Source organism: Lichenostomus cassidix, chromosome 8, assembly GCF_008360975.1.
Source record: "Lichenostomus cassidix isolate B80296 chromosome 8, HeHo_3.0, whole genome shotgun sequence".
Taxonomy (NCBI): Eukaryota; Metazoa; Chordata; class Aves; order Passeriformes; family Meliphagidae; genus Lichenostomus; species Lichenostomus cassidix.
Genome location: NC_139489.1, coordinates 7,216,149 through 7,239,496, shown reverse-complemented (window position 1 = coordinate 7,239,496; position 23,348 = coordinate 7,216,149). Strand labels below are relative to the sequence as shown.

General features: G+C 46.0%; 2 protein-coding genes across 3 annotated transcripts in view; one reads left to right on the top strand and one right to left on the bottom strand.

Annotated features, from left to right (window-relative positions):
• The first annotated feature begins 1,357 nt into the window (after positions 1-1,357).
• Positions 1,358-23,123, top strand: LOC146433736 (sodium/glucose cotransporter 4-like). 2 transcript variants are annotated; one of them, XM_085067651.1, is made up of 14 exons: positions 1,358-1,486; positions 2,022-2,093; positions 3,866-3,970; positions 5,249-5,413; positions 7,950-8,055; positions 8,630-8,710; positions 9,491-9,696; positions 10,504-10,639; positions 11,506-11,613; positions 11,796-11,946; positions 13,015-13,183; positions 13,719-13,934; positions 18,892-19,039; positions 20,571-23,123. In XM_085067651.1, the coding sequence occupies exons 1-14, from the start codon at positions 1,358-1,360 to the stop codon at positions 20,774-20,776; spliced, it is 1,998 nt and encodes a 665-aa protein (XP_084923777.1). In that variant the 3' UTR covers positions 20,777-23,123. The 2 variants fall into 2 exon arrangements, with proteins under 2 accessions (XP_084923777.1, XP_084923776.1); XM_085067650.1 differs by having other exon boundaries at positions 20,568-23,120.
• SPATA6 (spermatogenesis associated 6) overlaps positions 15,825-23,348 on the bottom strand; it is a 49,428-nt gene continuing 41,904 nt past the window's right edge. Inside the window, exon 14 of the mRNA XM_085067649.1 lies at positions 15,825-16,974. The gene's annotated coding sequence lies outside the window, so the exon portion shown is untranslated. The remainder of the gene's footprint in view (positions 16,975-23,348) is intronic.

Sequence of the window (23,348 nt, the reverse complement as noted above, 5' to 3'; positions counted from 1 at the left end):
CATCCTGCTGCCGTAAGGCAGCGTCATTCTAGTGGGTTCAATGGTCTCAGGGTAGCTCATGGCTCTTGGAATGGTTATGGGATGTGTTTGCTGCCCCCGGGTGAAAGTTTCCAAGTGTTAATTGCTGCAGCTACAGCACCTTGGGACGGTGAAGGGCTAGGTCAGGCTGGTACTTGGGGTTGGGCTTCCCACATGGAGGAGGATTCCTGGTTTGGGAAGACTGGAGACACTTGCTGTGTTTGCTTCTTGGGCAGCAATTCAGTGCATTTCAGGATTAGGTTTTCAGGATGTCTTTTGCTTTTGGGTGCTGTGGTGTTAAGGGGGAGAAGTGTGTGGGTGAGTGTAAATCAGCTCTGTGCAGGGAGAGCTGCCTGTTTATAGCTGGGGATTTAGGCTCCCAGATATTTAATTTCTGGTAACTGTACTTCAGCTTGTTGAAACATTTCAGTCTTGAAAAGCCTCTTGTGGATAATGAGCCTGTGGGGAGGCAGCTCTCCCTGGGAGCCTCAGCCTGGGGAGCAGGGGTGGATATGGGCCTGATGTTAGCAGTGCAGTTAATGAGCAAGTAGGTAGCCAGCATTTGCAAGAAAACTCTGGGAGAGAGGGGAATAAAACAAAATGAGAAAGCAGTTTTGTTGCCTCCCTTCAAACCAAGAGCAGGCAAAGCTCACCTAAGTTTAAACCGTCCCATGTGATATGTCATGGGGTGAGGGAGCATGGCTGGTGGAGGGTGGGGGACAAATGATATAGTTCTGCTTTGAAGTCCTGGTTCTGCCTGAAGAAGGCTCTGGAATGGCTCTGCCAGCCCCAGTAGGAATCTTTTGTGGTCCTCCCAAAGCTGTCCCAAAAAAGGAAGCGCAGGAACAGTGTGACCCGAGCCCTGTGCCCTGGTTCAGGGGGCTGGTGCTGTTGGGTGTCCCCTTTGTCTGCAAACCAGGATGAGAAATGTCCCTGCTGCACTGAGGACCTGGGCTCACAGTCTGCTGTGTGACAGGGTGCAGCCCCCTCCTCCCTCCTGCCCACTCCTGGGACACAAGGTTCCCACTGGGGCTGTGGGGCACAAGGCCTCTCCAGGCAGACCCCAGTGCTCAAAGCAGAACCATCTACATCCCTGTGGGTGTCCCTGATGGGCAAATGGGCAGGAGAGAGGAGCACTGGTAAATGGGCACAAGGGGATCTGTGAGCAATCTTCACACCACAGGGCTATGTGGAGGCCATGAGCCACCATCCTGCCTGGCTTTTGCTCCCCACTCACACCTTCTTCACCCTATTAATTATTAAAAGAGAAAGGATGAAGGCCAATGTGCATGAAAGTCCAGCTTGAGTGAGAAGATCAGCAGTTAGTTTTCTCACAACCATGAGCCAGCTGGCCACAGCCACCATGGAGATGCCTGGGCTGCCACGGGACATGGAAGCAGCCTTTGGAGTGGTAGACATTGTCGTTGTGGTTCTGTACTTTGCTTTTGTCCTCGGTATCGGGATATGGGTGAGTCCCTGAGGAGGCTGGGGTTGGCTCTGCCTGAGCCAGAGAGGCTTTGATGCTCCCTGGACCCCTCCTGGGTGCACAGGGGTTTGCCTGCAAGTGGCATTCTCTGCACGCTTTTATCCCAGGGTCTGTTGAGAAAATTTGGGGAGACAGGGATCCTTCTGTGAGCCCTCATTCCTGCCCCACGTGGGGATAACTGTGGGATCATTCCCTGGAGGTTGTTCTGGGAATGATGCCTGACTCGGGTGATACTGAGCAGTCTCACATCTGGGTGTGGACAGTCAGGAGGCAAAAGTAAAGTCAAGGTTGTGCTGGAGAAGACTGAGATGGGATCTTAAAAATGTTGGAAAATTGATGCTAAGAATTTGCTTATGCACCAAGAGAGGCAGAAGCAGTGGGTGAAGACTGGCATACTCAACAGTATTTTGGAGCTGATGCTGAGAGCAAGCATTAAGGATTCTCCTGGCTTGGTCTGACTTGAGGGTGGTTGAATGAAGGAAAACACTTTTTCCTGTTCTTCTTCCTGTGGTTCCAGTCATCAATACGAGCAAACCGGAAGAGCGTTGGAGGCTTTTTTCTGGCTGGACGATCCATGACTTGGTGGCCTGTGAGTGAAATGCTAACCTCTGTTTCTCATGATTTAAAAGCAATTGCAGATGTAAGAGCAGGTCTGGAGAGGGGACTTGGTCCTTACATGTTTTGACTGTAGAATTGAGATGACGGGGACAGATGAAGGATCCAAAAGGAATCATCCCACACATCTTTGCCAATGGGCTGCCAGGCCAAAAGGGTAGCTCAACATCTTCAGGGTTTTCCCACTCTCAGTTTTTCTGCTAAAGTCAGTAATAAAAATGTTCCCATTGATGAAAGTTAGGGAATGCTAGCTACCTTGCTGGGCTTGAAACTTTTTGGCCTCAACTCACCAATGATGTACCCAAGTCAAGAGAGCATTAGGTAATCTAGGAATGTGTTATCCAGTAAAATGCATTTAGACACTAAAGAAAAAATAATCCCAAAGCCCAGGACTATCTGAGTTCTTGCTATTTCGAGTAGGATTGAGTTTACTGACTAACGATGTAAAGGATATAAACTTCAAACCGTGAAAGTATTAATCTTCACTATGAAGGAAAAAATAAACTATTGAAGGCACCTTTTCTTGGGACTGAAAGGTACATATAAAGATAATTTAGAGTTTGAAAGGAATAAAAATGCTGAAGGAATAAAGATTCTCCTCAGCCAATGCCAGACTCTAGAACCATCTGTCTCTGCAGTGAGTTGTGGATAACGGAATGCACTTCTCAACCAAAACACAGTTTTTTATTTTCTTCCTTTGGCTGTGCATTGCCCATAAGTTCACTAGGCTAGATTCTCAGCCTGTGGCACCAGAGACACATACACCTCTCTAAAAGCTGTAATTTCATAAATGTTCTTTATACTTCTATCTCATCCCAGTGACATTTAATGGAAAAGCTTAGCTTGATGGTTTTCTCTAATTAGGAGGGTGAGGGTTAAAAGACTCTAAAATTGAATATTTTTTTCTTCAGTCTTGTTCTTTATAAAGAAGGTTTGTGGGTTTTTTTCTAATAAAAAAGCCCCCAGACAAACCCCAAAACATTTTCACTGCTTTTGGCTCCAACCACAGGTGGCTACAGAGGCTGTTGGATACAGGTCAGCTCTTGGCTCTCCTGAACCATTTTAGGTTTGGAGTGACCTCTAATGCTGTTCACTTCCCAGGTTTGTTTGTCAGAGCTGATTCCACTTCTGCACCTCTTTGCTCAGCTCCTTGTGGCCTTCACCTTGAGTACATGAGTGGCTTATCTGTATTTTATTATTTTTTATGGGTGTTACATGTTTCTGCTGTGCATTAAGCAACTTCAACTAAATCCTGATATTAAGTTGCTGCTCCTCTGTATTTGTGTGTCTGATCTAGATCTGAGGAAAACTGCTCCCATTTCTTGAGAGCACTGGTTGCAAAGTCCTGTGGCAGCATCTTCTTTAAATCAAGAGTTTTCTCAAACAGGCAAGAAGGCAGAGCTGTTGGCAGAGTCAGTGTGGTTGGGGAATGATGCTTCCATCATTCCTTGTTTCACATGGAGAACTAGGGAGAGAAAAAGCTCCTCGCAAGTGATGTGCCTAAAAGCAAACTGTAGGATGAATGGGCTTCACTTGTCCTTTGGGTAACCTTTAATGCTTTAAGGTATAAAATGTAGGGGTTTTTGTGAGGTGAAGGAAACCTCAACTCTCCATTACCAACCAGCTGCCTAAATACAAGGAGATGAGATCCTGAGGAAAAGAAAGTTCTTGGGCAAAATGGTTGGGTTGATACAGAAGTTCCTGAAGGTAACGTTCTCAATTTTGTCCCTGTGCTCTGTGTTTCAGATTGGAGCATCCCTGATGGCAAGCAACGTGGGCAGTGGTTCATTCATTGGCCTGGCGAGCTCTGGAGCAGCTGGAGGCATTGCTCCTGGTGGCTTTGAGTGGAATGTAAGACTCAGTTCTGTTGTCAACTAAGATGTCACTATTTACAAAGGGACTTGAGGTTTGTCTCCAAAATCTGGTGTTTAAGAGTATCAGCAGCAAGAACTGCTCAACTCTCAGGAGAGAAGCCTCCAGACATTCTTACAGCCTTGGAAACATGAGATCTTTATTTTAAGTGGGATTCACTAGAATTATTAGCTCTTTGACCTTGCCAGAGCTGTATGGCCATATTTTTAACCTTTAGTCTGCACTCATGAAGATTAAAATAAAAGATAATGAATGCTGAAAAGGTACTTGGATAATCACAAGGTTCTGGGTACAGGGAGGTAAAAAAACCCAAAAAAGCAGCATGAGATCATAAACTCAGTGTAAATCCATGAGAAACAGAAACACTCTCATCATCTGGCAGCTACCAAAATGTGGTGTCTCTGGGGTGAACATCTGGGTGTGAAGGCAAGTCTCCTTCTCCAGTCTCTGCCACTGCAGGTGCCACGACTGTTCTCCTCAATTAGTCACAATCTCTACTCACAGGAATCAGCTGCTTTTCTGAAAACTTAAGGAACTGATCAAAATATATGTAAAAATGAAAGATAATGGCCTGAGACAACCAGAGGTGAGGTTTGATGATCCAATGGCTTTTCTTTACCTTCAAGATCTCCTGTTTGGGAATCAGAGAAGAAATACAAAATTGGGAGATGCCATTAAGCTTTCCAAAAGACTCTTTACCTATGGCAAAGCAACTAAAGTGTCTCTTTATCTACCAGTGACAGAAGCACATCTGCTCCAGCCTGCAAGGAGAACATCCCAGCAGAGTCTTGCTGTTGCTTATTTTTATGCTCTGCAGGGACAGTCTGCTGCCTCAGCCTCATTACTTGCTAATCAAGCAACACACAGATGCTCCCATCCTGCTCTGAATCACTTAACTCTTCACTGCCACAGCATCAGTGGTTTGAAAGGCCACCAAATACACCACCATCCTTCAGAGAACCAGAGCAACAGAATACACCATCTTGCTCAAAAGAGGAGAAGATGGGAGAGGATGTGACACCCCTGACAGAGAAACACAGGGCTTAGGAGGAGAACTTCAGAAGCTTCTAATTGAATTGTAATAATTCCTCCAGCTGCTGTCTCATTTTCTGAGCAGGGAGAAAAAGTCAGTCTGCTTCTCAAGCACATTGCATGGCACTGTAGCTTTCTGCTTTCTTAGGATGGCCACCAACAGGGCAGGGGATGGAGCTGTTCCCATGTGTTGAATCCTGTGCCTTTATTCTGTCTCTTTAACAGGCCACCTGGACAATCCTGGCTCTTGGCTGGATCTTTGTGCCTGTTTACATCGCAGCAGGAGTAGTCACCATGCCTCAGTACCTGCAGAAGAGGTTTGGAGGGCAGAGGATACAAATCTACCTCTCCGTCCTGTCCCTGATTCTCTATATTTTCGCCAGGATATCCGTATGTATTGAATTGAACACAACCCTTGTGTCTAGGGCTGGGCTGGGGAATCTTAGTGCAAGGCAGGGCTGCTCAGAGAGAACTCAGATGTCCTTGAAAGGGCCAGCTCAGCTCCCAGGAGCAGCAGCAGTGTGTTAGTTTGCTGCTCCTGCCTCTGTATTGATCATGGAGACCTTTCCTAAGAGAGAGACAGAGCCCTCATTAAACAGCAACGCACAGTGAGAACTTTACAGGGATGTGCAGCTAATTACTAAACAGTGTAAGTACCACAGGCTGACTGCCTGCTTTTCCTCTTCTATCACAGAAACCTCAGGCAACAGAGACAGAGGAAGGGCAGCATTACCCCATCTGAAAATCTGGCTGGCTGCATCTTGTAGAGATGAAATGCTCTTGAATTATTGTAAACCTGCTGTTGTTCTTGTAGCTGAGTTTCCAGAATTGAGTATTTTATGGTTGTTCCTCTCTCTTTCTCTCACTTGTGTTGCACAAAAAGGATACAGTGAACGGGAGGAAGGTTCTTGCTTAAGACAAAACTCAGCATCTTTTCTGGATTGCTTGTAGCATTGTACCCTGCTGGTAATCAAAAACCAGTGTAGCCCTGCAGGGTATTTCCCCCTTTTAAATGCCATTCAGAAAGAAACAGAAGTTATGCACAGGTATTTACGAAGAACTACCAGTGTCCTTGAAGTGACAGGAGTGTAATTCAGAGTCCATTCTAGGGACTGAAGATGTCAGTCCTTTGTCTCCAGCTGATTATCCAAGGTCAGTAGAAGCCAGTTTTCATTAGACCCTGCAGAAGTACTCAGATGTCAAATTGCATGGGGAGACACTGACTGGAGATAAGGCACTCATGTGGCTTCAAGGTCCTTCTCCTAGGCTTATTATGTCTCAGGTCCTGGGAGGGACATGAAGAGGAGTTCCAGGCTGACTCCCAGGCTGGATAGATTTCCTCCCCTATTGGGCAGCTCTTGGCCATGTCACCTGTGGCTGTCACACTGCCTCCAGCTTTGCTCAGAGAGACTGGAGCATTGCCCTGGGTGGCAGTGAGTGTGAGGTTGAGCAAAGAGGCTTTTGAAGCCTCTTTACCTATGAGGGATAACTTGTGACTCTCCTGCAGCAGCCCACAGTGTGCACAGCCTAGGTATGAAGCAGAGCTGTCTTTCAGAGTGACCTTCAGCAGAGCAGTGTTTGCCAGTGCTTTTCAGAGCAGGACCCTGGCCCTCCTCACTGCTGTTCCACCTCAGTGGTTTCTCCTCTGTGCAGCCAATTCACGCGTGGCTGACGGATGTGGCTGGGGGAGTTTATGGCCATGACAGGTGCTTTCTATTAAGCAGAGCTATTGTTTGTGGAGAGCTCATTTAGCGGCTGGCTGGGCAGCAGGCACTTGGCTACCAGAAGGATTTTTCTCCCTGTGCTTTCTGCCCAAACACAGGTTAACAATCAGGGCACTGCAGAGTCTTCTTGGCTTGCAAAGAAAGCAGAGATCTCAATAAACAGTGTTGTCATAGGACTGATCCTGCATGGGGACAGAGGTGGTTGTGTTTCCTGCTGGGAAGCCAAACCCCAGAAGGGGCAGTGATTCCTGGGCTGTACTGACTGTGCCTGTCCTGTCTCAGGCCTGCAGAGGTCAGGGGTTGCACTGGTTCCTTGCTTTAAAGGTGATCATTTCAGACACAGCAAACAGAATTCTTGCCCCATCCCTTCTGTCTCTCTTGGCATGGTCTTCACCTGTATCTCACCCCAGACCATGTTTGCAGGTGTCCTTCTACCTGATTTCCTGACATAAACATCTCCCTTATCACCTTCTGCAATTTTGAATGATGCTATCTGTGTCATTCCAGGCTTTTCCCAGTTTCTGGTGTCACTCTCTCTGCCAGAAGGACCAAACAAAGCACAGTTGATGAAGGTTTCTGTATTTCTAGTGAGGTCCTCAGCAGGTGTAGCCTGTTAGCCTGTTTTTCTGAGTCATTCTGATATGCTAAACAGCACAAACAGAAAAGCAACCTGTTGACCTTTTCAGATAAATAAATCATGGTACAGGATATCAGTGACTCTTTAGGGGTCTGTCAAGAGGGAGTGTCTTCTGGGCCTCGAGGTCACCAAGATACAGCCCAGGGAAGAATATGGTCTGTGCTATCTCCCCCTCTTTCCCTCTGTCTGCCTGTGGATACATGAGCTCTGCTTTCCAGGAATGTCTTCACAGTCTGCAAAAGGAGTGACAGTTTCCACCAGTTCTTCTCTCTGCCAGCCTATTACATAGAGATGGTCTTTATTTTGATGACTTCTCAGTCCCTTGGCATAGCCCCTTCCTTTTCATCCTCCTGCTCTCCCAGATCCTAAAAGCTCTGACCTGGAGGGAAGTTTTTCCTTATGGCAAAGCAATGTTCAGAGCCAACAGCCCTTCTCCTCCCCTTCACCTTCGTGGTGTCCTCCATTGTGAATGATTTCAGCTGCAGAGGGCTGCAGGCTGCTTTATTAGATTTCACTTTTACAAAGCACTACTAATGCCAGACTGCCCTTGTTTCTTTTATTCCAGGTAGACATTTTTTCCGGAGCATTGTTTATCAAAATGTGTTTTGGCTGGAACATCTACTTGTCCACTGTGGTCTTGCTAGCAGTGACTGCTGTCTTCACCATAGCTGGTAAATAACTGACTTTAAAGAACACATTATAAACTGGAGCCTAGGGTAGAAGCTTTTCATTTCCTACAGAGGGGAAAGAGTATTCAGGTCCTGGTCTGAGGGAGAGATCACCCCAGTTGCTGGTAGTACCTGCTCTGTCATCTGCATCTGTTGGAGACCTTTGATTCTTCCCATCTGTCCCCTCCTGGCCTAAGGGAAAGTGGTATGGGGGGAACATCACTGTTTTTAGAGGATTTTTTAATACTGCACAAAGCTCTTGGCTCCCTCTGTGCAGGGAGTTACCACTGCCCCTGTTTGCTATTTTTTTGTCTTTCTGCAAAATTAGCAACTTTAGCTGTTAAGATGCTGAACTGCTTCCAAGTCCTGTCATGAACATGGAAAACCCTTCACGCCATTCCTCATGGGAGGGCTTGTGACAGCTGTGGGCTCCAGGGGAGCAGCTCAGTGCCAGCTTCTCCCAGTGGGTCTGTCCTGAAATCACAGGGCTGTGGCTAAAGAAGGGTTTTTCTGGGTGAGGTACCTGTTTCCCTGTGCTTGGTGACACACTGACTGCTGTCTCTGCTTCTCTTGGCAGGGGGTTTGACTGCTGTGATTTACACTGATGCACTGCAGACCATCATCATGGTGGTAGGAGCCTTGATCCTCACATTCATAGGTAAGGAGAAGCTGCAGTGGCACAACACAGTTGGTTAATGGCCACAGGACCTTATCAGGTGCCTCAACCTTTCAAGTGTGGTGCAGAAATGAGTTTTAACCACTCACAGAAGTGCTGCCAGCACAACTCTCATTCTCCAAGCCATCAGACTTGCTTCATCCTTTGCACTAACTGTATGGAGGTGAGGCAGTGGATAACTTCATCTCACTGGAGTTGCCAGTCTTCCAAGAGCTTTGGAACATTACATTTTCAGAGCCAAATTCAGCTTTCATTAAGCTCATGTCAGTTCAGAGTAATCCTGCTGACTTTCATGTTTACTTTTGGACTTAGTGTGGATTCATGTGGGCATAAATGAGCATCATCAAAATTACAAAGAGGAATATAAAAAAATCAAGAGCAACAAGGAAATGGCCATCATCGGTCTTTGTTTTGAGCCTTTTAGGCAAACAGAAATATCTAAACCAGGTGTATCTTTTTTCATGTTATACCTCGCTGCTCTGGCTCTTGCAGGGTGTATAAGTAAAGACTAGATGCTGATGACATTGCAGGGATTAGGATCATAGAGATTTTTCTGCACTGATCCTCTTCCAGAACGTGTTTAAACCAAAAGAACTTTGGGCAAAATCCAGCTGACTTCTGTAGAAACCTCGACTGCAAAAAGCAAAGGTGGAAGGAAAAGTAAAGGAGATAAGAGGAAGATAAAAGTAATCACAAGACTCAGATAAGATAATAACTTGGCAGGGTTCACCAGCCCTTAAATCACTGGCATTTTCTTTACAGGATTTGAAAAAGTTGGCTGGTATGAAGGACTTCAGGAGAAATACATGACAGCAATACCAACGGTCACAGTCCCAAACACAACCTGTCACCTGCCACGTGAAGATGCCTTCCATGTGCTTAGGGATCCCATCACAGGAGACATTCCCTGGCCTGGCCTTATATTTGGTCTTTCTGTGCTGGCCCTTTGGTGCTGGTGCACTGACCAGGTAAATAAAACCTTTCCCTCAGCAGACAAACCACCACACTGTGGTTTTCAGTCCACTCCTCAGTCTGTGGATCTGTAAGATGAAAAATCACCATGCCACAGTGTGCAGGAGTTGCTACATTTTTTACTGGTCTAGACCAGAATGTCTGATTCCTTCCACCTTCTCAGCAAGCTGCTAATTTTACGCACTTCTTCGTGCAGTGGGAACAGGTTATTTTCATCCATCTTTATCCCACTGTGGGCTGGTGAGTATTGGGAGTCTTCATGCAGTTAGCATGAGAAGGATATAAAAATGTGAATCTGGAGCTGGCTCTGCTGTGACCTTGTGTAGACTCCCAGACAATATTCCTACATTCACATTCCCAGGTGTCTCATGTCCCTTATTCATTTTTAAGCTACAGACAAGTAAAGCTGCATGTCCTTCTCAAGACATGGTGCTTCTGTACTTTCAGATGGGGTAATTATGAAACCCTGCCACTGAGCTTTTACCAAAACAGCCACAGTCTGCTTCATTCCATGTCTCTTGCTGCTGTACAACTGCTGTCTCCAGCCCTTCCTTTCAGTCAAGGGTGAAATTATTCCTGTGAAGGAAATTTCCACACTGCCCTCTCCTGTAGCCTGTGGACTGAGCTCTGAGCAGTGGCAGCAGGCTGCAGTCAGCGAGGTGGGAAAGCTGTCCTTGGCAAGCAAAACACACTGGGATTCTGCAGGATCAAAGTCATCCATGAGAAGCAGAGACAGAGGATGGAATCTGCTCTCTCTGTTGTACTTGTGTTTAATCTCTGCTCCCTTTTTGCACTGATTGCAGGTCATGGTCCAGACTTCACTCTCTGCCAAGAACCTCTCCCATGCCAAAGGTGGATCAGTGGTGGGAGGATATCTGGAACTGCTTCCTATGTTTTTAATAGTCATGCCAGGAATGATCAGCAGAGTTCTTTTCCCAGGTAAGCCTTCCCCTGTTCCTTCACATAGGGCTCCATACCAGCTGCAACAGCTAATCCCACTCAGGTCTGCCAGCACTGTGATATCCTAGAAACTGCTGTCCTGCAGGCATGTTCATAGAGATTCTTGTTGCACTGTGGTGTTCCCGCGCCTTCCCTGCCCCTCCAGCTCTCCCACAGCAGCAGAAGTCACCAGGAGTAGCCATAAGGAGCATATTTTGCCATTGGGAGGATATAGCTCAGTGCTGTGGACATTGCATCCATTTGTCTGTCTGGAGGGAGTCAGTGAAATTAAATACATGGAGCACTGAGGTTGTCCATCAGGTCCCATGGATTGTATCCGTTATGTTGGAGAGTTTTAGCATTCTACCACAGATTCATTCAGGTCCTGGTGGATCAGGCTAAAGAAGCCTCCCTTATATCCCAAGGAGCTCTCATTGCTGGTTTCCCCAGAGCCTTTCTCTTCCCAGGAAGAATACCTTGGGTAGGAGGACCATTCCCGTAGGAAAGAGCCTATTTCCCAGATTTCCTAAATAGGAGTAAGTCACCCTCCAGCATCCCAGGGAACCAGCTGACAGGTTCATGGAAACAGTCCAGTTCCCACAAGTGACAAATCCTCAAGGATTACAGTTATGCAACATCCAGGAAAGTTTTAGCTGTACCTTGAACAGAATTTCAGAATGTCATCTCAAAGTTCCACTTCTATTATATAATATAAAACATTTTTCAGCTCCACTCATTCTAGCTGTATTTCACCTCTGAATTTATACATAACCATACAAGACACCAGGACTTGTTCCCTTGATCTAAACAATCTTTGGCTCAATGAGGTTTGCACTGACTCCTTTTTATTTCCCTGTGTTCCACAGATGAAGTGGCCTGCGTGGACCCAGATACCTGCAAGAGGGTCTGTGGAACTGCTGTGGGTTGTTCCAACATTGCCTACCCCAAACTGGTGATTGAACTCTTGCCTGATGGTAAGAAACACACTTGTGGAGCTGGGCTTGAGCCAGGCTCTGCACAGGGGGATCAGGCTGCCCTCACCCATCCTAAGGATGTGGAAATCTTACTGTGGATATCAGACAGTGGGATGGAAAAAACCAGTGCTCAGAGGCCCAAGATCTAGTCCTGATTCTCCTTCTGTGTTTTGCTCTCACAGGGCTCCGTGGTTTGATGATTGCAGTGATGATGGCAGCTCTGATAAGTTCTCTGAACTCTGTTTTCAACAGCAGCAGCACCCTCTTCGTTGTCGACATCTGGCAGCGAGTCCGCAGGAAGGCCTCACAGAAGGAGCTGATGATTGTGGGCAGGTCCTTACATTTATTTATGTCTCGTTCCTCTCATCATCTGCTCTGAGTGCAGCATTTACATCCTCCAGGCTGGACTCACTGAGAAAAATCTGGTGCCTGTAATTTAGAGCAGGAACGGAGCTTGGGAAAAAGTGTTGCATTTTCCAGGTTCTTCTTGGGTAGAGCTGGTCAAAGAGAAACTTGGAGTGAACCACTGAGCCGAGCAGATGATTACCTCTCTTTTCTCTAAACTAATTATAAGTACTGTTTTAAATTTAACTTTTAGAAAAGCCAAAAGTGCTCTGGAGGCATCGCCACCAGAGGTCTTGAAAAACATGTTATTTTTGCATCAGACAGGAGTGATATGTTGCAATTACTTTTTTTTTCTTTTTTCAGGAAAAAGTGCACAGCTGAGCCTCTCAGCTCTCTGTCTCCATGACAAGTTGTAGTGTCCTTTGCAAACAAGCTTTGGTGCTGCATTATATCAGTGGTATATAAAGTTCTCCTTCACAAAGGGGAATTTAAGCTGCATTCAGTCTTTTTGTGGTTCTTTTGCTCTCCAGTCATGAGCATTAAGTTCTAAACTTTGCTTAGGGGTGGCTGAAGGCTGCAGGCAAGCTCGTACTTCAGAGTGGCTGAGTGGTGAGAGGACAAGTACCTCTTGTTCAGCAGCAGTGACACACAGTGCAAAGGCGAGGGAAGGTCACAATATTCACATGAGACCCCAAACACAGTTTTAATAAGTAGCAAACAAGGCTGGAGATTTGGCAAAGGCAAGACACTGAATATATTATCTGCTTGGAAAGGTGGCAGAAGGTTTGCTTCTACAAGCTTCCAGCTCCTTCTTTCTGTCACATCCAAGAGCAAGGTCACTGACAACCATGTCACACTCTAGGACTCATCAGGCTCATGGTGGGAGAACAATTTTCTCTTTTCCTGTGTACACAAGGAAAGGTTCTTGAGAGTGATCTCTGGACCTTTTCTTAGGAAATTTTGATAGCAACTGGGAATGTGTTTTTCTTCAAATCTTCAATTCCAGGTGGACTCCACCACCTACAGGGTTAACACAATTTTATCCTCCTCTTTCAGAGTCTTCATCCTCATCCTTGTGGTCATCAGTATTGTCTGGATCCCAATCATTCAGTCAGCCAACAGTGGAAAGCTCTTTGACTATATTCAGTCTGTAACCAGCTATCTGTCCCCACCAATCGCAGCCGTTTTCCTCTTGGCAATTTTCTGGAAGAGAACTACTGAGCCTGTAAGTGAAGTTTCAACAACCAATTGATACCTGTATTTAAACTGATAAATTAAATAAATCTCTCTACCCCTCAGTATTTAGCCTTTGAGACTCTTTAAACTCAGAGTCTGGAGTCTTTAAACTTGGAGCCAGTCCAGCTAAAGTGTGACAATGAGACAGCCTTTCCCTGGCATACATTAGTGGATCTTAGCCCAGTGTCTAGTGGGTGTGGGTTTGCTTCTAAGAAGGTACTGCAAGTGGTACTTCTTGGCAGTCCCATTTGGAAGCATGAATGGGAAGTTGTTCTGCAATTTAGCAATGATGAGTCAAAGTCTCATTGGAGGAGTGTTGTTAGGAGGAGATTCTTGCGTTGCTTGTGCTCTATCTGCTCCATGTTCAAGGGCAAAGAGAAAATGAGGATTTTTACCTTAAAGAATTGTCCTTTGATGCGCATCAGTGTGGATTTCCATCAGGCATAAAACGACTTGGGAAAGATGAAGAAACTACCACCAGAGGTAATTTGCAGTGACCTTTTCTTTGTGCTTGCCTTTCTCAGGGTGCTTTCTGGGGCCTCACTATTGGTCTTCCAATTGGGCTGGTTCGGATGATCATGGAGTTTGTTTATGGGAGCCCAGCTTGTGGGGAGGAGGACAGAAGACCAGCTGTGCTAAAGAACGTGCACTACTTCTACTTCGCTATCATCCTCCTTGCCCTCACTGCCATTATCATAGCCGTGGTCAGTCTCTGCACCACACCCATCCCTGAAGAAAAGGTAAGTGACTTGCAGTGACATCTTTTCCCAGAGCCCCCGTTTAGGTACCAAAAACCTCTGAGATCTGCCCTTTTCTGCTCCTCCAGTGGCTCAGAAATAGTGTGTAATGCATATGCTGCCAAGAAGCGTTTGCTCCTCAGCTCTCTCTATTCCCCAGGTCACAGAGTGTTAATGCTGCTGAGCACTGAGGGCTTAAATTGAGTGTGAGTTCCCATGCTGTGCCCAGAGCTGGGCAGACACCACAGCCTATCATAACTGCAATAGAAAGAGAAGAAGAAGGGGAAGGAGATGAAATCACATTACAGAGCACTGCTGAGGAGGAATTAAATATATCTAATTGTAGCATCTAGCCTGTTTCAGCAGAGCCAGCATCAATCTTGCAGGCAAACAAGATTAATATCTTTTGCAACATGGGCATTTAGGAAAATAACATTTTGTCACAATGTGATCTCAATTAAATTTAATAACTTCGAGGGAAGCACAACTTTCTTTTACTTAGCACGTTAAAATGGTGCAGAGTTGGGAGGTTTCATATTATAAAACCTTAAAGCAACTCTTCCCAGTCCCAAGTTTTAAAGCAGCTGCCAATATAACAAAACTGCCACCTACCTCTCAGCAAAGGTTACTGGGGAGATTAAAAAGACCTATTTTTTCCTGTCTAACTGCATGAGAGAGAAAATGCCATGATGGCATCAATCTGTTGCTTCCTCATAACTTGTAAAGCATTAACCAGCTCCATCAATGCTTGATGGAATGTTATAGGTGTCAAAGACACACAACTCCTAAAGATTACATGAAAGCAGGTGCTCAGGCAGGGGAGAGGAAGGGGGAGATAGGCTGTCTTTGTGTCTGCTTGGAGATAAACTCTCAGCTTTTATTAGCTATCAGAGGATCCACATGGGAGAGAGAAATACTCGCAAGGAGGCACCATTAGATCTGCTGCTTACGTTGTTCACGGCTGCTCAGGGGTGGCCAGATGGTTGCCAGCAATTAATTACTGTGGTTTAATGAGTTCCCACTCATCATCTGACCTGTGATAGCTAAACATGTGCAGTGCTCCCTGCCCACAGCAATAGCAAGATAAGATGCATTAACACAGCACTGGTGAACAGTGAGCATCAAACCAGCAGTTCAGGAGATGGAGAAACTGGCCCCAGCAGCTCCAGGCTTTTTAGTTTGACCTCAGAGGTATGAAAACATTTAAAGAATCTTCTAAGAGGGGGAGTTCAGGATGGAGCCTACTGTAATGGAATTAGGGAAACAGAGGTTATGATCATAGGAGATTCCCCAAAGTAGATTTTCAGTGGCATTTCTACAGAAATATGTGATTTTATAGGTGCTGGATGTAAATGGCCTTACTTGACATATTCTTCAAAGAGCCAGGGGTATGGTCAGAGAGGGCAGAATTTTGTCTGAAGAAGCTGTGTGCAGTTATCCCAGAGAACAAAGGATGAGATGTGGTGGCTGCCCCCTCTCAGGTGCATCTGGAGAGCCAGGGAGGGAGGAGAGTTTGCTAAAGGGCAGCACTGGCCGGGAACTGACATCAGCTGGACTTTTTCCAGGAAGTTTTCTCAACAGGGATGTTCAGGATAGCCTTTTGGTATGCCATGGACCCCACATAGTGCCAAACTCAGTGTCTGACCTCTCTATAAAGAGATTCTGTAGTATAAAATTAATTAGAATTAATGATACTGGCTGTGGCAGTGAAAGGCTGGACACAGAGACCCAAGTTAATCACCTGATATTTGTGCTAACCATCCAGTGTGCCCCCTGCCCCTCAGTATCTTTCCACCACAAGAAAAGTGGGATGGACTGCCAGGAAATTTATGCCACTAAGCAGCAGCTAATACCCATTTCCCATAGCTCAGAAGGAATGGGAGAGTCTGCCCCCATTTCTTTTAGTCTGATTCCATTCAGTTTCTATTATTTATGCCCAATTTCAACAGGAAATGTCTGCCCTTGTTCCTCAGAGAAAAGCCAAAGGGAAGGTGTGGGGTTAAACTGAGCTAGGAGACAACATTGCTGGGTTTCTGCCTGTCTGGCACAAATGTGAGTGGGCAGCACTGAGACCAGCATTTTCCATTTTCCTGGGTCAGACTTACCCCAGCTTTTGCCCTGGACATGAGCAGGAGTGTAGGTTTGGACCATCACTCCTGGTTACATGGTTTCTCATGGTTTGTCCCCTCATCTCCAGTTAGTCTGTGGCTGTGATGAGATGGTTCAGGGACGAGAGCGTTTGGAAAGGAAGGGCAGGAGGTGGAAATCAGGGTGGGTAGAAACTGTCACCTGGTCTTTGTGGTTGGCCATTATTTACTTGGCATGCAAGTGGGCAAACCTGTGGTGAAGAGCCTGTGTGTCCCCATGACTGTGTCTGAGAGGGTGAGGCTGTGCTGGGTGTCCTGGATGAGGATCTCTGAAGCTGTGGTGCCTCCTGGTTATTCAATTCCCTTCCTGAGCCTCGGATATTTCTCCCCTAAGGCTCTCACAGGGCTGGTTCTGCTCGTCCTTAACTGCAGTGCTTGGAGATGGAAGGACGAAAGACACAGTGTAAGAGCTAGGAATTGTGTCATTTGTTTTGTCAAGCAAAAAGAGTAGAAAAACAAGCCAGCAAAGACAAAGCCAAGGAAATACAGTGATAGATCATACCTCAGCAGATGTAAATCAGCACAGCTCCATTGCCTTCAAAGATCAGGAACAGCTGTTGAGCACAGTTATGTTGCTTTACACCAGCTGAGGATCTACTCTGGACAACTTTAAATATTGAATCTCCATGCTTTTGAGATAGTAAATGGGCAAAAGGAGAAAAGAGATTTGTGTCTGATGTTAGTGGTACAGCTAATGTTCCTGCCTTTAAATGAATTACAATCTGAGAACTGCAAGCTGTAGCATTTTCTCCTGCTGTTTTGGACACTCTCCCATCCCTGTGGTGATTGATGCTGTGCTGGAAAACAAGTATGCAAGGAATTTATTTGGTATGCTCCAGAGTTCATATGTCTTCATTGTAGGTAGTCCATATTGTGTCACACCGTCCTTGAAAACCCTGCAAAAGAGCTTACAATTAAATTTGAGACTATGAAGCTGAAACACAACTGTCAGGTGCCAGATGGCATTTCGGAACAGAAGGATTTATTCTAGTTTACAAACAACAAAAGAAAAACTTTGCTGAGTTCTTGCAAACTCCCTTGCCCAAGCAGACTGTGAGGGTGAAAAGGGAGGGGAACAGCAAACAAAGCACCTAGTGCTGCACCAGCAGGTGAACTCCTCAGGGGTCAGGGCTCATCCATGGCCACACAGAGCTGCTGCTCTGCCCCACACCAGCGGCAAAGAGGAGAAAGGGGGATCTCAAGGAATGCAGCCAGCCAAAACCCACTGGAGCTTGAAGCTGGAGTGTTGGTGTGATGCTTCACCGTGGAGCTCTCTGGGGAGGTGGTTTGCTTTATCTGGCCATGGAAGGGGCACCAGCTCCTGGGTGGGTCAGTGAGATGATGCCATGAGGTTCCCTGTGTCTGTGCTGCTTTCCATTGGGAATTGCTTCCCTCTGGTGTAGCCTGAGCCCCAGGTACACCCCAGCCCTTGCAGATTTTGCTGCAGTGTGAAGGGACAGTGGTTCAGTGACACATGAGAAGAGGAGAGAAAAGGATAAAAGTTTTGGAAATCCTTTAGTATCCTTAAACTTTATTATGTTCCAGTGACATTTCCTAAATGATTAAAAAAAAAAAAGAATCCCCAAGAAAGATGAGGATCATCAAATCAAAGCAATTTAGCACTTCATGACAAGAAAGATTAGCCCTGCCCAATGCTCATCTTGGTTGAAAATGATTTAAATAAAGCTATAAATCTTCTGGAAATTATGCAACATTTTGTGTCAGCCAGAAGCTTCTGCCTGGATTTGTGTGTGCAAAATTCAAAAATTAAACTCACGTTACTTTGTAAGTGACCCACTGGAGACATTCATTTCCATCCAGGCAGAGCAGGGAGGCAGCTGCTCCTGGGGCTCACGTGTGACTTCGCCTGCCCTGTTGTCACCACTGTCCCACCCTGTGCCCCTCTGTCAGGCAGCATGGGCTGGAAGGGGTGGGCAGCCCCTGGAGCTGGCAGCTGGGTTTGGGAGGGATGGATGAGCCTGTCCCTGCTGCCTGGCCTGCTCAGGGCACGGCTTGGGAAGAGCCACGGAGATCCTGGGCATGCCAAGGTCAGTCACAGCAGCAGCACAGGCCTGGCTAAACCCCAAATCCCTGAGTGCCTGGAGTGTGGAACCTCCCACAGCTGCCAGAGGGCCACTGAGGTTTACAAGATTGATGTCTCCTGTGCACTCCCTGCATTCCAGGGAGAAGACTTTCCGGCTTGCTCTAGGATAAGAGTCTCACAACTTGGGCATTGTAAAGCAGACTGATCATCCTTTGTGGCTGTCACTGAAAGACTGCAGAGAGAGGCAATGTATTTTATTGGCCCATCAGAGAAATCTGGATATAAAAAAAATCTTCTGAGGGAACAACAGCTGTCTGTGACTGACTGTATCCAGAGAGGGTATCTTGCTTTCTTTTTTTGATTTATTTTTATTTATTTGACTTTATTACTCTTCCCTGTTGGAGGGCTGCCATTCTGGACACAGACCATCATTATTTCAGGTCAGTCATGTGAATCTGGCAAAGAGGAAGCTGCTTCTCCAATGTCTCCTAAAAGGCTAATCCTCGCAGAGATAATGATGGAACAGGTTATTTAAAAATATGGAAGGAAAGAACCCAGATTATTTTACACTTTTTCTAAGCTTTTCAGCTCCAGCTGGATGGTACAACCCTCTTACCCAAGATGCAGGCTCTTGTGCAGGAAGGACGGAAGGAAAAGTGGGAGATTTCTCCAAACAGGACTCAGCACCACCTTGGACCTGTGTCCCCCAAGGAGGGAGATGACTGGGTGGCCTTGGGACTGACAGACTTCTCACTGTTCCACTTTGCAGCTCGACAGCCTGATGTGGTGGACCAGACACAAAAAAGCACCTGCCAGCGACATCAAGAACTGCGGGAGTGAAGAAGCACAGATCGACCCAGAAGACAGAGAGAGGGACCAGGTGGAAACTGCAGCTTCAGGCGATCAGGAGGAGGCAGGTAGGGCTCTGTCTGTGAGCAAACATGCTTCTGTGCCTAGGAGTGCACAGCCAGAATCCCAGGCAAGTCCCTAAAGCTCATGAGAGGCCACCTGGTGCATTCACTGGAGCTGGGGCTTGTATTTACAGTTATAAAGAGGTAACAAATGGAAGTGTTGTGGTTCTTGGTCCTCCCAACATAATTTCATGTCACAACCCTTGAAAGGCTCAGAACAGCTGCCATTCCTGTAAAAAAAAGAGCATCAAAATAGCAGCACAGTCTGAGGGGACCAAGAGACCCTGGGAGCAGACATGGGCACTTTCTGGATGTCCTAGAAAGAAGCCACAAGCCTCACTCTTCTCATTTCCATGATGCCAACAGTATTGCTCATCTTCCCTTAGGATGAAAGCCATGGTTAAAACTCAGACCTTCAATAGCTGTGTGTCCTGGCAAGGGTATTTAATAGGAAGGAAGGTAGAGCATAGTGAACTTGCAGAGTTGTCAGGAGACAGAACAGTAGCAGGAGATGCTACATAGGCAAGTTCTTTTCAGAATGGACAGAGCTTTGTTCTGCAAATCTATTAAAAAATGCAGCTTTCTGCTCTTGAGCTTAACCTTCAAAGGTTACAGAGCAGAAACCTCAGAATAAAGACACACACAAGATTTCTTCACTCCCATTTGCTGGCCACTCCAAAGGACACTGGAACCAATTACAGCCAAGCTAAACAGAAGTGAACATCTAAACAAATCCCTTATTTTTTTCTCCAATAGAGTAAGTTTGGGTTTAAGTTGAATGCAATCTTCCCACAATATTTATTTTTTCTTATCAATTCCTAGTTCGCTTCACTAGCTCAGATTTTTATAAACAAATATCTTGGTATTTTGGTAATTAGCAAAGCCGAGGAAGGAAATGCAAAACACAGCAGTTGACAGTTTAATGAGGGTTTTTTTCGGGGTAACACCTTTTTTTCAAGGTCCTATAACATCCTGCATTTCACAAAAAGGTTATATTTGGAAAGAACAGCAAGTGAAATACAGCACAGGACTGACAATTAAAACACACACTTCAGCTGGCATGTCATGTGTAATAAACAAGCCAGGATATCTCTAAATGGACCATCATGCTGTCAGGAATTTTAAAAGTGGATGGAATCTGGGTTGGGGAAGAGGGGAAGAGGTTTGTTAATTAACTAATGATTCATTGGTGTTCCAATCAATTGACTGCAATCAAGCTGTGCTGTACATGGTTGAGGGAGAACTTTCCCTTTCCCTTTCCCTTTCCCTTTCCCTTTCCCTTTCCCTTTCCCTTTCCCTTTCCCTTTCCTCTTTTCTCCTTTCCCCCTTCCCCCCTTTTCCTTCCCCTTTTCCCCTTCCCTTTTCCCCCTTCCTCTTTCCCCTTTCCCCCTTCATCTTTCCCTTTCCATCATCATCTTGCATCTCCCATTAAGGTGCCTCTCCAGACTGGCCAATGCACATCCAAACGACTGGGAGAAGGGACGGAGGAGTCCCAGTGGATTCTAACAGCCATGTTTTGGTTTCTCTCTCCCAGCAGCCAAGCCTTCCTGCTGGAAAAAGGTTTATTTGTGGCTCTGTGGTTTTCCCACGGGCTCCACATCCACCCTGTCCCAGAAGGAGAAAGCTGCTCTGGAGCAGAGACTCCCCAGCATCGAGGAGAAGCCCCTGTGGAGGACTGTGTGCAATATTAATGCCATTCTCCTGCTGACCGTCAACGTCTTCCTGTGGGCATATTTCAGCTGAGGTAGGGTCAGGAATTGTGTGGCTTTGGTTGCTCTCACCTCCCTGTCTAACATCCAAGTGCATGGGCAGCAGATGTTATTGATGATGCCAATACATATTTTCTTATTAATCTTCCATACTAGGCTTGTGTCTATCTGCAAATGATTATCATTCATTTTCCTGACAAATCTATCAAGATCATTTATTGCTCTTCGGCAAAGGATCTTCTTTTAAACAAAGATTAATAGGATTGCATTTTATCTGGCTGGCTGAGCCAAAGGAAATGAAATTAACAATGAGCCCTACAAACATGTCATCACTTTAATTTACCGGAAAATATTTTAAAATGTTATTTAAAAGAATATACGCTGTGGTGGGCACCATTTATTACAAAGGGAAAGAGTCAAACCACAGGCATTTTAGCAGGCTGGAGAGTAAGCAAACAGGGCACTATGTTTTCTCTAGTTCTTCACACTGGAGTTCTGGGACAAGGAGAGAGAGGATCTTACAGCCTTTTTGGCATGCACAGATTGTCTTTCCCAGGGGAATTGCAAGCTGGAGGTCCCCATTTCTCTGCTAAAGTGGATCCTAACCAGGATCTCACTCCTTTAGGGAACACTGCCCTCCCTGTGTTCCTACAGAAGGGAACACCGTCAGGGTAAAACCTGTGGGGCTCTCAGGGAGAGGAGGCACATGTGAGCTGAGTGCCAGCACTCTTCTGTATTTTTGGCCCCCAGGAGGAAAAGAAATAAACTAATGAAATTGATGTGGTTTTAGTTTCCTTTCTTCGGTACTCTCTTCTAACTTTCCTTTCCCTTCGAGTAAAAGAACAAAAATAATAACAACAATGATAAAAATAATAGAAAATACACCAAATCAGAATCCCCTTCCTACTTTTACTGGTATGGGTCTAAGATTCTTCAAGGGGAGCAAGGAGGCCTGTGGACATCCAGTGGCTCTTTAATTCCTGCCTTGGAATCCTGTAACACACCTGGAGCCACCTTCATGCCTTCCCTCCCTTTGTGTCACAGGCAATTCCAGCACTTCTGTGTTCATCTCCATCCCAGCACAGGGAGGGTGATTGAAGCCTGTTCCATCTGCCACAGGCTGGCACTGAGGTGCTGGTGCTGCCATTCCAGCACAGCCCAAGAGCTCATCAGCAAGAGCTGAAATTCCAGGCAGTGCAGGATCACAGACCTGCTGTCCAAGCAGGGCCAGATGGCACCACCATGCCAAGGACAACAAACTGTTATTAAGTTGTCAGGCCCTGAAGCAAAATCAGCCTGAGCTGCTGAATTGGTGCCATTTCTGATTCCCAGGAACAAGCTGAACTCAAAGACACTGCAGAAAGGCTCCTGGAGAGGCCACTTGAACAGCTCTCTGTGAGCCACACGGTGTCCCCCAAGGGGTCCCTGTGCCACAACGAGCATGGTGGAACAGTGCACAGTGTGTGCAAAACAGGAGCATCAGTACATGCAACACCCAGGTGCTGCTCTGGGCTTTCTCTGCAGGACTGTGATGGGGCTGGTTGACGGTGCTCGGGATCATTGGGAATGGTTCCTCTGCCACTTTCTGATTTAGACTAACCCATCAAGCTTTAATTCTTTATTTCTATGGGAAGGACCAGGGTAATCATTGTAAGAGCCCCATAATCATTGCTGCATGCGTTCCAAACAGAAACGCTGTTCTGTGACTTGCTCCAGTGTCTTCCACAAAAGCAGCATCCAGTTTAATATGTGAGACTCATAACCAGCTCACACAGTGCAATAGTTCACTTCAGTTTGAAGGAAAAAAATATTCTGCTGGAAGCACAGCAAGTAGCAGTGTCAATTTTTCATTAACCTACAGCCACTGTCTCTGTAGACTTACAGCTATAAGTAAGATTACTGTTATAATTTTTTCTGGTCCCTAAGGGAAGGGAAAAAGAACTTCTCAAAACTTTTAAGGTCATTAAAAATCCACCTTTAAATTGGAGGTAGTTTCAGTTTACTTTCATATTTCAAAATCAAATCTTAGCTGCAGCCTCACATCAAAGCAGAAATGTCAGTCTCTTTGTTTCTACTTCTGTGAAAGAAGTTTCAGCTTATACACGAGTTGAATGCCAAGTAAATAGATTTTCCTGGGGAACAAAGGCAGCTTTCTTTTGTTTGTTTTAAACATATGTAAATAGAGTCCCAGGGTGACAGCTGCCTGTCACTTCAACCAGGTTCACACTCATGTCACTCCAGCTGGTGATTTCTGACCGACCTCAGGTCAGGACTGCAGAAGTTTCCCTCCCCACTCCTCCACAGCCACATCAAGCAGCTGCTTGTGCCCTTTGCCTCTGGCCTCACACCTCAGCAGACTTATATGGATTCTTTTTTTGCCAGTTTCGTACTCTTTTGGGGTTGGTTTTGGTTTTGGTTTTAGGCTCTAGTTGCAGAATCACAGAAATACTTTGGTCCTCTGTCAAAGCCACCGTGGTGGTCCTGAAATCTCAGGGCAGAACTGAGCAGTGCCTGGAATCCCTGGATAGCACCAGTGACCAGTTGGGGCTGTGCCTACACACCAGCCATGGATGAAAGGCTGGTGGCACCCACTGGTTCATGGTCAA

Bases quoted from the DNA above. Each gene is read 5' to 3' on its own strand.
- LOC146433736 (XM_085067650.1), top strand. From the start codon at position 1,358: ATGAGCCAGCTGGCCACAGCCACCATGGAGATGCCTGGGCTGCCACGG. The intron at 8,711-9,490 runs GTAAGGAGAAGC...TTTTCTTTACAG, and splicing joins CTTGATCCTCACATTCATAG to GATTTGAAAAAGTTGGCTGG. The intron at 13,935-18,891 runs GTAAGTGACTTG...TCCACTTTGCAG, and splicing joins CACCCATCCCTGAAGAAAAG to CTCGACAGCCTGATGTGGTG.